Source organism: Anabas testudineus, chromosome 11 (assembly GCF_900324465.2).
Source record: "Anabas testudineus chromosome 11, fAnaTes1.2, whole genome shotgun sequence".
Taxonomy (NCBI): domain Eukaryota; kingdom Metazoa; phylum Chordata; class Actinopteri; order Anabantiformes; family Anabantidae; genus Anabas; species Anabas testudineus.
The window spans coordinates 13,845,270-13,861,232 of NC_046620.1; the positions used below are offsets into that span (position 1 = coordinate 13,845,270).

At 40.2% G+C, this 15,963-nt stretch overlaps 1 protein-coding gene across 1 annotated transcript in view; it reads right to left on the reverse strand.

Annotated features, from left to right (window-relative positions):
- kcnh8 (potassium voltage-gated channel, subfamily H (eag-related), member 8) overlaps positions 1–15,963 on the reverse strand; it is a 43,451-nt gene that overhangs the window by 14,539 nt on the left and 12,949 nt on the right. Inside the window, exons 3-9 of the mRNA XM_026348096.1 lie at positions 13,731–13,862; positions 11,742–11,869; positions 10,282–10,519; positions 9,971–10,128; positions 4,874–5,078; positions 2,845–3,054; positions 574–773 (exon numbers count right to left, since the gene is read on the reverse strand). Coding sequence (XP_026203881.1) covers positions 574–773; positions 2,845–3,054; positions 4,874–5,078; positions 9,971–10,128; positions 10,282–10,519; positions 11,742–11,869; positions 13,731–13,862 — 1,271 coding nt within the window. The remainder of the gene's footprint in view (positions 1–573; positions 774–2,844; positions 3,055–4,873; positions 5,079–9,970; positions 10,129–10,281; positions 10,520–11,741; positions 11,870–13,730; positions 13,863–15,963) is intronic.

Below are 15,963 nucleotides of genomic sequence, written 5' to 3' on the forward strand. Positions count from 1 at the left end.
CACATCTACACCTTTGTCATTTACCACCAGTCTCAAATTTTCAATCTGTACTTTGTAGAGTTCATGATCTGATTATGACATTTAGCAGATGTTTCTGTCATGACGCTAGTCATGCATTACAAGTCTTTTCAGCTAAATACAATTAAAACATTAAGATGAAAATTACTTACAGCACTTATGTTATTATATATATTATATATAATATATATTTATGTTAAATTGGATGGCAATTATTGATTAAGTTAATATGCAATATTTTAATTTAGTAATAAGTAAATGTGGAGGGGAATTTGACTTTATGCTCAAATAAAAGTAGTGGAGTATGACATGTCCATCTCCCGCACCTCATGAATCATTTACAACATGAATCATGACTGAATACTCTCACTTGTTTTCTATCATTATTTTAGTCTAAGTGTTGTTCGAGTTTCAAGTGTGCTGACATGACATCCCTACATCTGAAAGTCTGACATCAACTAATTGTAACTTAGTTGAAGATGTTACACATTATTCTGTCATAGTTATAACAGCTTTAGTAGATAGTGGTGCTGCTGGAGTGTCCTCGTTTTGTACCTCATTGCAGTCGATGCCATTGTTGACCGACCAAGTTGTCTGAAAATACTCCAACATTCGCTGCTTGAGGCTCTGTGGCAGGTGATGGACACGTATAAAGTCCTTGAGGTCTTTGGTTCTGGTGTGGTACTGGGACCAGCGTGAGTACATCCTCTGGATAATGGCTGTCACATTACCAAAGACCAAGGCGTGCATCAGTGCTACGGGTAAGAAGAGGGAAAGGAGCAGAGGACAGGATGATGCAGAGTTAGGCAGGAATAAAGAGATAATGGGGCATAAGCATGAATGAAACAGAATGAAATAAATTGCCCTGACATTGTCCAGACATGGAACAAAAATAGCAAAACCTTTTGGATGCTGTGGTATTTTAATGGCAGAGGCACTTGGTGCCAGCAGAAGAATATTTCTGTGTATCTCACTGTAGATTTGACAGTGCCACAGTGTAGGAAGAGACACAGCAGGCTTGTTTCAGTAACAGTGGAGAGCAGTTCAGCATTAATGGGATGACTGGGATTCGCACTGAGACCACCTGCTTTCTTAATCCAGGTCAATGGAGCATTTAGAGGGGCAGCAACAAGCAGTCCTGTTCTATTTTCCAGTGTCAAAAATCACTCACCAATCAATCACTGAATTAATCAGCAAATCATTCTCCTGCTTTACGTTACCCCTGTAGACACAGGACATATACGTGGAAGAATAAGGAGATTACTAATTTAAGTGCTGAGTTTTACTACTGTATGCACTGTAGACAGTATAATTTGAATTACAATTAAAAGTTAACTACAAATAGTCATAAAAATGTATGCCCTGTAAAAACCAGAGACTGTCACTTAATGTGATCAAATAAACAGACTGACCAGACACCCAGCTAAATATCATATTCACATTCATGCCCCTCTCAGACAGGAACAGGGTAGAGCCTTGTTGAACAGCTGATTTGACTGGAACGACATGTCCAGTGTGATTTTTGCTGCCACCGACTCCTGTTTCTGACATTTTCCATTGATGAAAAATATAATGCCGGTCCAAAAAAGAAGATTCACCCTGTTCCAGAGTCATGGACGCATCAGGGTAAGAAGCGAGGTGGGTGAAGTGAAGCACCCATCATGACTGTGGGGGCAGTGCTATGATCTGGGGTTGCTGCAGTTGGTCAGATCTAGGTTGAGCAACGTTATGTGTCCAAAGAATGAGGTCAGCTCACTACCTGAATATACTGAATGACCAGGTTATTCCATCAATGGATTTTTTCTTCCTTGATGGTACGAGCATATTCCAAGATGACAAAGCCAGGATTCATCAATCGGGCTAAAATTGTGAAAGAGTGGTTCAGGGAGCATGACACATCATTTTCACACATGGATTGGCCACCGCAGAGCTCAGACCTTAACCCAATTGAGAATCTCTGGGATGTGCTGGAGAAGACTTTGTGCAGCGGTCTGACTCTCCCATCATCAATATAAGATCTTGGTAAAAAATGAATGCAACTCTGGACGAGAATAAATGTTGTGACATTGCAGAAGCTGAAACGATGCCACAGTGAATGCGTGCCGTAATCAAAGCTAAAGGTGGTTCAACAACATTTTTTTTGGACAGGCAGTGTATATGTTATTCACACCACTAAACGGGTGAAAACAGAAAACTGTTTTTTTGTCATCAAACTTTATTTTTCATCAGACTTTCATGGATGTTTCTTTTTCAGTGTATTGATTATTCCAATTTCTTCCATAAAGCTTGGTCAGCTATAAAAAAAGAACAGGTGCTTAGTTTTCATTTTGTGTTTACCCACAAGGCATAAGTGTGTGTGTGTGTCTGTGTGCATGCTACTGCCTTAAGAACATTTAACATTTAGCCAAACCAAAGTGGGGAGTGTCCACAGGGAAAACCCTACCATGGTGACCTCCAACCTTAGTATATGGATCCAGTTTAAATGGATTAGATCATCCTGCAAAAGTATGTTTAATATACATTATACTTGAGCCTGGATTGAAATGAAACAGCATGCATATGTAAAGGATGCTTTTTCCATGGACATATTTGTCATTTATGTACAACAAGTGACAGGCCAGGACAGAAATAAATTTGATTTTGTTGATGCTGCATAATTTTAACCAAGACATGATGGATTGGTAGTAGATGAGAAAGAAGGAAATGGCATGAGGAGAAAAACCAAACTCACCTCCAAATGACACGGAGACATACAGTAATGTGAGATCTCAGAAAATGGATTTTTAGGCACATACATGTGATTACGGATGTGTGTGTTTCCTCTACCTCCTATAAGCATGACACAAATAGAGAAGATCTTTTCTGCATCAGTGTTGGCCGACACGTTGCCAAAGCCCACGCTGGTCAGACTGCTGAGGGTGAAGTAGAGTGAAGCGATGTACACGCTGCGGATAGACAGGTTGCTGCTGGTTCCATTCCCGCTTCCTATGCCAAAATATGGAGACTCCAAACGCTTCCCCAGCTCATGGAGCCATCCTGGATTTAAATAGTCAAAGCAGAGATGTTAATGAATTAAAGGACTAATGAATGGATAAGTAGAGCTAGAGCTATATTATTTCATTATTTTCAAAGCTAGTGTCACAAGAGAATGATGATTAAGAGACAGATTAAGGAGATTTAAAAAACAAACCCTGTTCTGAGGAGCATAATCAAGGAAACATACTCCTGTAGATGGTATCACCACAAATGTGCCATATAATTGCAAGGAATTTGTAGTTTATATAAATACAAAGAGGAGCAGTGAGCAGTAATTAGCTGAAAGCCTGTGTAGTGAAGCATGTAGGCTAGATGCAGACAAATCTGACAGCACTGGGTTCTGGAAACTGTGGTGAGAAGTGCTCTCCCCCATGCTACATCCAGAATGGTGGAAGCAGACCAGATGCTTGGGAACCAGAACTGATCTCTGGTCAGTACAGTGTAGATACATACAGCTGATCCCAGGAGAGTCTCCTGCAGACACTGATGAATGGTAATTGGATGGAAGCCCCTCACACCATAGCTCCATGACTTCAACGCTCAGTTCAGCATCAGAAACACATAATTAGGACGCAATACATTAATCCTGCCTCGTGCACTGAGCTGTTATTTTATGACACTGAAATGCAGTAATTGGTGAAGAGAAATCCGAATCATTCTCATGACCCAGTCAATGCTGACCCGGAACCAGTTATAAAGACACCAAGGCGAGGTAATTGCAAGCGATCCAGCTCATCGATACTGACCAGAGATCAGCCCAACAGGCCTTATTATATGAGGGACCTGGAGGCTGAGGGGAAAGCCTGGGGGCTCCATCATTAATTACAGAGAGAATCACACTATTTGCTTCGTCAGTTTTACAGCTCACACAAACAACTACATGCACAAACACGTTTCTATTCAATGCATATTTTATGAGAATATGGCTTAAATACAGATAGAAATGATGATGAAATTATAAACCTAAAACACCATTAACATAGCAAACATGCAGTACTCCAAACATATTTTATATAACAACATAATCCATAGCACAGTTACTGGAACAGACCTCTAAATTCAATCATATGTGTTTCAAAACAACATGCATGTGGTGTCTGGTCCCTGATTGTCGTGTTAGTCTGGCGTCACTTTAAAACAGATGGTCGCACCTTTAAAAGCTATAATCTACATAATTCGAGAATAATAAGCAATGAAACGGTGGTACACCGGGATATGAAGATGGTTATCAAGCTCCACACACATACGCAAGAGCCGAGACAAATGTGAAATTAAATCAGAACATCAAAAGCTAAGAGTAAAAAGGAGGGAAAGAGTGTGTTAAAGAACATACTGTATACAGCATATAGGACCTATGTAACCACAAATAACTTCTTTTATTAAAGTCGGATGATCAATTAAAATAGCCTTTATTTTGAGCCACCATGCATGAGTCATTTATTCCACAGCATTTTTCTCATAAAAGCCCAGTGTTGTTTTTTTTTTAGTTATTTATTCCAGAGCTTGAAAAGGTTGGGTAATGGCTCCCTCTGTTAGAATATTATAAATAAAATCTGCCCACATTTGTGTAACACTTCTTGCAAAAAAACAAGTTGCTCCCAAAGAATCCCAGTCTTCACTTGGTCTGTCGGTGTAGACCCCCCCAACTGAGTGTTCAGTGCTACCACACATGATGTACAGGATGTTTTACATTTAGGATTACATTCCCTGTAGTTGGATGTTGTGGCACTCACTAGAGTTTTAAAACATCAACAGCAAGGGAGCTGGGGGGGCATGTCGATTTTGAGGACACTATTCCCTTTGCCTTTCCTTTACTCACCAATATCCCAGTTGTTGGCATTGGCCTCCATCTCCATCTTGCCGATGATGTACCAGATGCAGGCCATCCAGTGGGCTAGCAAGGCAAACATGGACATCAGCAGGGTGAGGACCACCGTGCTGTGCTGTGAGTAGCGGTCCATCTTCTGGAGAAGCCGCAGCAAACGGAGCAGACGCACAGTTTTTAACAGGTGGACCACAGATACCTGGGGATGAAGCCCAATGACTCAAGGTGAGTTTATTTTTAGTATACAGATGGCAAATATATCAATTTCCTGCAGCTTTTGTCACAGCGGGCATTTCCTGGAGATGATGAGCTTCACGGTTATCATGTGTTCAGCCTTAATCGCAATTTTGCCACATGTAATGCCAAAACACACACTAGTGTTGTTATTAAAAGTCTTATCTTAACCTATAATAATACTTTATAATGTATTATATTTGATATTGGTAATCTGAATCAGCAAAGTAACTAGTAACTACAACAGTCAGACAAATGTAGTGGAGTAAAAACTACAATATTTACATGAATGATCAGGTCCTGGTTAAAATCATGTAACCAAATAGATATATAACATATGGTGAGGTCAGATGTGATGTGGATCCCCAGGAACTTAATGTTCTCCACAGCCTCCACTACCCCACCACCCTCCATGTGGAGTGGAGGTGTTCTGTCCTCCAGGTTGTCCTGTAATCTACAATGACGTCCTTTATCTTAGTGGTGATCAGATTGTTGCCTGAACACCACTGGATGAGGCGAAAGATCTCACCTCTGTAGTGATCTCATCTCATCAAGTCGCACTCCAGTGGTGTCATCAGCAAATAGTACTAATAGTACTATAATAGTACAATTAATAGTACTGTAAGTATTCAAAATTATTAGAACTATAATTGTAAATATTACAATGTACTGCTCAGGGGCACCACAGGATGTCTTGCCTTGGGCACCGAAATGCTAAGAAACCGCACTGTTTTCATGTCCTCTCCAACAATACAGATGATTTCGGTGCTCTCAGAGTCTATAATTAGAATTTGATCGTTAATGCACCAACAATATGATCTGTGTAAAGATTTCCTGATGAAGAATCCTTGACTATAAACCTAACAATCAGAGAAATCAGGAGCTGCTCACAGGTGTGTTTGTTTGGTTGTTTTATTAACCTCCATTCCTCACTTCTGCAACGTTTGCTTATCTTCTTTAGTCCTTGGCAAATGAAACAACGTTTGTCACAACCGTTCTGGTTCCCATTAGTTTCCCTTTGACATCTTTCCTACATTCATGTGCTGTAGATGTGAACGCATCACACTGTTATCAGTCTATAATTTGGGGCTTGTCGCTGTCCATCCCCATTGGAGATATTCACACGCACGTACACTAGCTATTATTTCGAGGGATGTAGAACACAGAGGATATTTGTAACTTCTCTCTGAGGATGTATGTTGCACATTGATTGTGTAGTGTTTGTGTAGGGCAGGAACTGGGTTAGGATGGAGACTGAGAAAATGGGATAAAAATTGGGGATAGACATATATAATGTCATAATTAAAATAAATAGGGAGGTTGTGGGACGTAAGGAACAAAAGAAGTTAGAATAATCTTTAGGTTGGGGGTAGGGCAATTGATTACACATTTACAGTGTCTTTACAAGCTGCAGTAAGAGGAGAAGATCTTTGGACGGTCCTTAACAGAGCTGCTCCTGCATGCCAACTCCAGCATGCTTTATGGTGGTTTTTCCACACTCTTGCTCCGAGAAATAGAGAAGTGGTGCAGCACAAGGGGTAATGAAGCCTCCTACCAAGCCCTGGGGAGAAGCTCCATCTCCTCTCCACCATCCATCACCACCCTGCATCCCACCTATGGAGAAAGCAGGCTGCGCCACATGCCATTCTCCTTCAGCAGCATGAGCAGTAAGCGATATAATATACCCTGCAATGCAGACACAGCTCCTGCTACTTTCCCCTTCAACTTTTCCCTCTTCCACGTCCATCTCACCCCTGACATTCACATTTCTATTTCCTCTGTTCATCAGGTGTGAAATTTACATTAGCTACCCGTAAATTGTGCGTTCCAATGTTTTTTTAAGGCAGTATTTGTGCACATAGGACTATCACTTTACAGAATTGCTCATTATTTCTCCCCCTGCAGCCAAGTCTTTAGCCCTACAAGCCAATCGCGCAAGCCAGCGCGACTGGTTATGTTTGCTTTTATTTATTTTATTGATGCAGCAGCATACATGAGCACAAATAATGCTGCTCCAATGCCAACTAGACCCCCAGACCCATGGGATGTATTTATAGGCCTGTTAATAATAACTGTGGCAGTAAATTGTTATTAACAAATTACTGTCTTAGTCCTGAGGTACAAACATTATTACTAGAAGAAGCTCAGTACACAGTAAATGGTGCTGAATTCATAAAACTCACATAAAACAACTTCAAAATAAAACAAATAATGCAACTGATGCTAGTGATTTTGTGTCCTTTTGATTGATTTGTAAATAAATCAAAGTTATATACATCAGTTCACATAAAAATAAAGATATTTAAGTAGTTAAAGGAAGAGCATCTAGAAAATATGTAAGAAATAAAGAACATTGTGTACAAGTAATAGTACATATAATAAAAGAACAAAAAAATCAAATTGAGTCAGTCAAATACGAACTTCTGACAAACTATAAAACACGCCCAATAGCTGAACTGATCAAGACATATGACAAAAACAAAAGGAAGGAGAGCACCAGGAAACGACACAGTGGCTGAACCCCCCCTCGGGACCATTGTAGTAAAAGATGGTTTCTGTCCACAAAGGGGACATTAGTCTGAATGCTCTGTCCTTGGGGGGATGCCATGCAGAACGCTGAGCAATTACTGGCCATTGCCGCTCTCCCCAACTGCAGTAGGAAAACTTGTGGCCTAGTAGCCTCATACCCAAATCCCAACCTACTGGGAGCAAGTGGTATTTCCATTAATAGAGTCTGGAACCTTTGCCTGGAGCAGCCTGTCAATGTGCCCGACCTTTCAGTGCCCCTCCCCTTCACAACATATTTCACATGTCCTTAAAATAAGCTTGACTAGCCTTTTCCCGTTGTTATAAATAGACAACAAACTCTTTCAAATTTAGTGAAGATCTATTTTGTGTTTGTTCACACGTGAGATTTGTGTGAATTCATCCAATACAGTCACGGTTTTGCACACATTACAGTGATTTAGTGAGAACACACAGCATAAAGCATCCCTTTCTCTAAATTAGAAACCAGAAAATACAAAAACTGCATAAGCCACCAATCAAAACCTCCCTAGTGCTTCCATCGGGTGGTATCATTCAGCCAGAGACAAGACAAGATGGTCTACCTAATTGCTCCACATCTCTGTTTCATCCTAATCTTCAGGGGGCCGTGTATTTGACTCAAACAGAACAGAAATGGGCTTTAATGATACAGGTTTGATTCTTTTCCCAGCGCCACCTCCAAACACAGTTTGTCGAATCAATACACAGAATCAAAGAAGCACTCGAGCAGTGGAAACAATCCATGTAATCTGTTCTTATGGAATATCAGATTTATTAGGAGTGCTGCACTTTGTAATGCATCAAAGGATTAGAAGAACACAAACTCAATACTTAAGTAGTACAGGTACTTGGCTAAAAAATTCCTTTTTTAATTTTAAAAGTTGATGCACACGCTCTAAACTGTACTTCCATTGCAAAAGTACATGTACACTGCTGAGAAATACATTTCACTGAGCATCAATCCCACTGAGAAAGAAGAAACTAAAAAACACAGTTGAATCTGATGCTGTGTATAATGTGAAATGTACAAGTCTGAGCCAGATTTTCCATAAAGAAAATGTAAATGCTCAGTGTTTTTTATTCTACTGCTCAGAGACAAACCTGAGATTCTTATTTCAGCCTCATTTTACTTTGCCTTGTATCTCCCTTACAGCTGTGATAATTGGTGCTTTACACAGATCCCACGTAGAAGGCCCCACCCACTGGTAGACAGGGCTCTCTATTAGGTAGTGTTATCTTCTTAAAAAAAAAAAAAAGTCTAGCTAATGAGCAATCCCTTTGAATCTGGCAAGACTGGTTAGTGTTTCATGATGTAGCACATAAATTCTCAAATGTAAATTAGTATAGTGATTATTGAGTACAGTTTAGGACAAATGCATTATTTAAATTATAGAGGCTGTTCTCTGGCTCTATTTTGGGGTAATTTCCTTTTATCCTCTGGTCACGAGGTACGCCGCACTATTCAGTGTGGCCTCAAAGTTTGAACATCCCTTAAATTGTTTTAAACAACTTGTAAAATCTTGCTGTGAGGAGCCTTTTCATGCTGTTCTTTAAGTTAGTTCCATAAAACAGCACTATCAGCTGCCTAGTTTACACAGCCTAGTTTACAGCAAGCCGCACTCTGTGGCATAGAGCTAGCAAACTCGGGGAAAACACCAAGTTTTATGTGTGTAGACCAAAACACCTACTAAGTCATGGGCTACGATGCAAGTCAATAACAAGTATGAAATGTCTTCAGCGTGTGTGATCCATCTGCACTATTACTTTTGGAAACAATGAAGTCTTGTGTTGTATTGTTTGGTGCATCACCCCATACATTATTCTGATTGGTTGTTTAGTAGACATTGGTCTTAACAGCAGTTGCATCTATAAAAATCTCTCACTGTGCATTTAATTTTCAGTGTTGTTCTTTTAATTGCAGTAAAAACATTATTTATATTTCCTATTAATATCTTAGGCTAATACGCTAGTATTTTGTGGCTTCCTGAAAATCTATTCACCACATAACCTGGACCACACATCTCAAAAACGACTCAGCTATTCACCTATTTCTTATAATTCAACAATTCATTCATTTATATAAATAAAATATATTTGGCCAAACTTCCATTGCTTTAAGACAGTGTGGAACAAAACCAGCAGCTGATAGATGTAGTGAGTAAAAAGCAAATGTTTTCCTATAAAATGTAAGGGAGTAAATTTTAATACTCCAGTAGGCTAATGTATGGTTAGAACCTACGGTAATGCTTTTTTTGGAACACATATTAAAAACAGCACATTTTACAATGCAATAAGCCAAATCCTACTCACCACGCTGACTTTGAAGGCATAGAGCAGGTCAAAGGGTAATGCAGCAACCAGGTCAATAATGAACCATGTGGTCAGGTAGTGGATGCAGATCTGTCGAGCATCAAAGATCACCTGGCCCGATTTACTGACATAGGTGGTGCGAAAATTGAAAACAATGTCTAATAGGAAAACACAAAATTAGAATTGATAAGTTTGGTTGTTAGACACATTAATACAATTTCATGCCATGAAATAAATCACATGTATATAATTATTTACAATGAATCAATGTGATAATATTCTTATTTACAAATTGCATCTACAGAACTAACCTATGATGAACAGTATCTCCACTGCAATGTCACTGACGGTCGTGCTACGGGTCAAGTCATCATCATCACCGATAAAACACACATTGTAGGGCACTGTCACAGCAACGTAAAATGTGGCCAGTAGAATCAACCAATCCCAGCCGGCCTTGAATGTGCTGTAGTGAAGTAAGATGAATTTGGACTTCTTGGCATCTGCTACTTTGTACTCTGGCAAAGCAGGTAGATCGCCAAACACATTCTGCAGAGGACAGAACAAAAGATACAAACGCAGTAAATAAAAACATGCAGCAGCCTTCTGTATTGTGATTGTCAAAAAAAAAAAAAAAATCCCAATCAGCACACTGCTATTATGCAGGGAAGACTACTGCAACTATCAAAGTGATAGTTTAAACTTGCTACACAGTTTCTTTCTGTAATTGACTGATTTCTTAAATGCGATCTTAGTTGAATTGTGTTTAATTGCAGTTGCAAGAAATTTTATTGTGGTTGCAAGACAATTAATACAACACTGGACTGGACTAATTAACTGCCTAGTACTCATATTTAACTATATTATTGCATTAACCCATCCTTTATCCTAACCTTTCTAGCATGCCTGTCTTTAGACAGTGGAAGGAAGCCGGAGTAGCTGGAGAGAACCCACACAGACAGAGAGAGAACATGCAAACTCCACACGGCACCAGAAACCAGCCTGACTGAATAGATTAGAATCCCGATCCAACAGGTCCTGTTGTGAGGCGACAGTGCTAACCACTAACCATTATAATGGCAGTAAATAACAAAAAAGACAAAGTAGCTTAATTACAGAAAGGCACTTTATCATCCAGGTGAAGCTATCTGTAAGTTGAATCGTGGCAAATTGACTTCCTTCTTGTTAGGTCAAAATGTCAAATGTCAAAAAGTCATCAGTCTCTATCAGGAACAATCAGTTGAGCAATGTGGAAACAGGAATTTAGTTTAAAAAGCAGGTCTTTAATTTACCTAAATAGTGCAAAAACCGTAGCACATCACAGAAATGTACTATAAAGAAAACCAGCTAATAAGATGCAAGAGCAATGTATGTCATTGTTGCCTTGTGTGTCTGTGGCATCATCACATCAATTTAACTAACTTAAGCTGATGCTTTTTTTTTCAGATGTACTGTTTTAGTTCACTCTCGTTGCCCTGGTCTGTTTGTCTGCCATAAACGTAGCAGCAAATATGTGCTAAAGACAGCAATCCATAACACGGAGCATCAGCTAATGTGATACTCTAAGATGTTTTGTTCACTGGCAGGACACTTTTCCACCTATAGGCACCGTGTTTCCCCTCAGCTCCCCGCTCTTCGATTTTGCCCACAGTGCTTTAATAACAGCCGTTATCTTCTCACTTCCCATGATGTACCGTCTACCCTCAGCCACTTTTAAATCACCCTGTGCCGCGTTCCATCCTGCTCCGTTGTTTGAAGTGTCTGATGATACCTTGTTGAGTTTAATCTTGCTCTTCTCTCTGCTGTGGAGGTGACCGGAGATGTGGTAGAGCACTGTACTGCTCCGCAGACGAGCGGAGCTGAATGGAGGGCCTGTTTTCACCCTGCTGCGCCGTCGCTCTGTAAACACACATAAACACACATGCATTAGTACACAAACCTCTACAATAATTTACCCCCCGAGGTTAATTCTTGATGACTGAATCAGTCATTACCGTTGATGAAATACATAATATTCTTTCCTGAATAGAAAAACATGAATATGCAGCAGGAAAATGTGCTACTTCAAAGCAACTCGCACGGTTTCTTATTTTGCTTTTGTAAATGTCAAAAGTCATAAATGTTGGTCGATGATGTATTTTTGCATAACCACTAACTCCAGCACAACATAATTTTCAGCTTTGAAAAGTAGCTACTGCGGCAGAGATGCAGTGAAGTGTAGTATTGAGGATTTGTTATGGGAGATTGCAACTGGGGTGAGTTTGTATTTGTGCCTGCAGGTGTGCTTGTGTATGAGGTTATTCCAATTGTATTTTAGAAGTAGATAAAGTAGGCAGTGCAGAAGCCATGTGTTCAGACTGAGGAGTTGGGTAATGGGAGAAGGCACTTTATTGCTGCTGGGTTCTGAGCCCCATTCTCACTGCTGTGAACCCACAGGAAAGGACTAAGGCCAGATTGGCTCTCAGGGAGATAACGGCAATAACAAAGCTGTGGAGAATAGAAGTGATAACTGCTTCTGAGTGTCCTTTTTGAAACTTCGCAAAGTGCGTGTGCTCTTTGGTGTGTGTTGGGGGGGGGTGTGGACCAACCCCTGATGAGGCGAACAGACAGGACCCATCCATAACACGGTGCCGCCTTCGGGGATGCGACGCGGCAGGAGCACAGAGATAGAGACATGCTTATTTTTAGATCTAATGAATTTCCCTCCATTTTTTATAGCCATTCATGCAGGGAAAGATGGTGGTAGATAGGTGGGGGAGAGTTGGTGTTGTGTGTAACCGGGTGGGCAAAGGCATGTAGGACAGACAGGGGACGTGAGACTATAAAAGCAGCGGGAATAGATGTGAGAGAGTTGAGAAAAAGTCAGGTTGAACATCCATGAGAGATCATAACAAAACAGAGGAAACGAGACAGGGAGGAGAGGACGAAGCTGTTGACTCCAGAGAGGGTTTCCCTCTTTTCACACATTGTTTGGTCAGGACAGAGAGCTAACTGGGTCACATCCAAGGTGTCTGTCAGTCCTTGGAAGGTTTCCTCAGGATAGATGGAAATACTCAGTTAATAATTCCCTCTTTCAGCACTATGATAATTTTGTTTTTGCCCACGACCATTGTTAAAAGTCAGTTTCTATACACTTCATAACGTTGTGGTTTCTGCACTGGTGAAAACACACAGCGACAAACGCACCCCTGCTGCATGTGCACTGACAACGGCACCAAAATGCAAATGTTTTGTGAGAAGCTTGTCAGACCCAAAGCCATTATAGCAAGGCGTTTGCCTCTGTGTGAAGGCATGCTGCATCAGCCTCTTTCCTTTTCTATGAAAAACATTTCATTATGTGGGCAAAAATAACTTTCTGCTTTCTGTTCTCCCATATTTACAGTAATTAGAATAATTAGGCAAATCCAGGGGAGGCAGGCCTGAGATGGCAAAGAGCAGTTTGTTGTCTTCACAGACAGACACACAAACAAACCTTCTCTCTCGTAGGCTGCTTTTGACGTCAGCTTAAGTGCTGCCCTTAGGATTATGTTTTGAGGTAATTGTTTCTGAAAACAAATACTCTTTATATTTATAGTATGATTGAAATAGTAGGATGGCACATGTGAGGTGAAGCTTTATAAAAGATATTAGCCATTATGCAATTCAGTGTTTAGTACTTTCCAGCCCTCCGTCCACTTATGGGACCAGAAGTGGGTGTTTCCTTCTCTTTTCTATCAACTAGAATCCATTCAAATTTAATAACACAACCACGCATACTGACCTTCCTTCTTGTCTTCGTGGATGGCTTTGGCTTTCGTGTCGGTAATGTCCTTAAATGAAGCCAGAAAGAGCACCACATCTCCTTTTTCGTTCTTAATTGGCACAATGTCCAGCAGGCACCAGAACAGCTCAGCTGAAAGGGGACAAAACACTCCTTAATGCTTTTAAACACCATCTTTGAATGCACTCGAAATGTATTTACAACTTCTGCATATACAGGTACATGTATACGTGTGTATGCAGTAGTGCAACAGTACCACACACTTCCAGACTTATTAGTAAGCCTATCTACAGCTGGAAGTCCCTGGGGAGGAGCAACGCCTTTAAATAGACCAAGTCCCTGCTCCTCAGGCACAGCAAGAGATGAACCCATCTTTGAGATCCCATCTCCTGTTAAATAGATTGCTTTTCAGAGGAACTGCAGGTCAGCATCTGTGAGCCTTGTTTCTGCACCAGCGATAGTCGCTTTGTGTTCATTATTTTATCACTGTTGTAAGTTTGATTTATCAAAAAGACATAATAGGACTTTTTTTTTTTGAGTAAGATAATTCCCACGTATTAATCTTTGTCTCCACTGGTGTGACATTATGTTTTCAGTTAGTATTTAAAGTTAGTTTGGTTGTGACTTAAAGCTGCAATGACAATACTGTACAGTTGCTGTAACTGTACAGATAATATACCTCTGTATAGAGGAAAGAGATGGCTCATAGTGACATGCCTATAGATAATAAACACAAAACTGATCTAGTCCACTCTGCTCAAGGCGAATGTTTCAGAACTTGAAATGTCCCAAATAGGCCACTGTACAGTGGAAAGGTCTTTTCAGTTTGGGTAGCAAATTGTATTCCTCCTATGTGTTTGAAGATTTACATTGTACATTATCATGGGCACATCCGCATCACACTGTGTCATCCACGTGACAATTATGTCAGTAAAGTAAGTGTTTCAAACTGTTTTATCACTTTTATAAAGCTGACCTTTTCCAAGTTTTACACTTTGACAGTTTGATTACTTATCAAATTCCAAATGCATTTGACAGAACTAACATTTCTGTCAAATGCCTAAGCTGGGATTGGCTTCCTCTTTCTGACGAAGAGGGCTTTCCCATGGAATTCCTCCTATCAGTCCCACTCACAAAAATTTCCTTGCCTAGAGATGACTCAGTCACAGTTTTATTTTGTGTTGTGTGTGTGTGTGTGTGTGTATCTGTATGCCTGCGAGACGAGGCAGGCACTATCAAGCACACAGTGAGAGAGAGAGAGAGCGTTCCTGATTGCGTACATGCAGCTTTCTCTTTTCTCAGTCAGACAGATGGAGAACAAACTGAGTCAATCAGCTACATTTATTCAGGACTCAGCTGTGACAGATAAAAAGAGAGGGATGAGACAATACCCAGTAAACCCGAGGCAGGGGAAAAGGCAGCAAGATAAGAAATGGAAACAGGCAGACAAATTGGCACAAATGGTTATACGTGAAAATGGTAAAAGGCATAAAAGAAAATGGCATTGCAGAGAGCAAGAGAGTGAGAAGACAATGGTGAAAGAATATGGGAGAAAGTGACAATAAATACAGAAAAGCAAGTGACAGAGTGGCATTGAGCGTCACATCTGTGATGGTATTAGCAACCCATGTCTGTGTAAACTTCACTGAGCTGCCTGCTAAATCTTCTTTATAAATCAATCAAACATGAAGTATAAAAAAGTGACACAACATCTGACATGTGCACGTACCATCGGTTCTGTATTAATCATGTTAGATGAGCGGGCAACATTACAAACCATCCCTGTAGTTGTTAAAACTAGTTCCCCATATTTAATAGCTATTACACAGTGGAGTTTGGTGGCCGCCTCACAGATATTGTAATCTGTGGCCACATGTCGGTTTTGTTGTTGTGCAGTTAAAATAGGCCTTTTGCTGTTCTGATTAAAATTGTTGTTTATTTAAATATACTGTAACTCTCTCTCATTTGCTTATGAAGCTAGACATTAAAGAGACCAGCTCTACATACAATATTGCTGTAAAACTGTGCAACATATCATCAGCTCATTGACTGGTCAGGGCAAAACAACAGCAAAAAAATGTTGCAAAACAACATTTCCTAACACAAACACAATCTTTGGCAAAATCACAAGACACAATCTGTCAAATCAGTCGGATTGCCTGGCAACAGGTTTTTGGAGGAATTGCAAATGTTAAAAATTTCCATTTTTCTTGTGTAAAGTATGGTGGCTGAA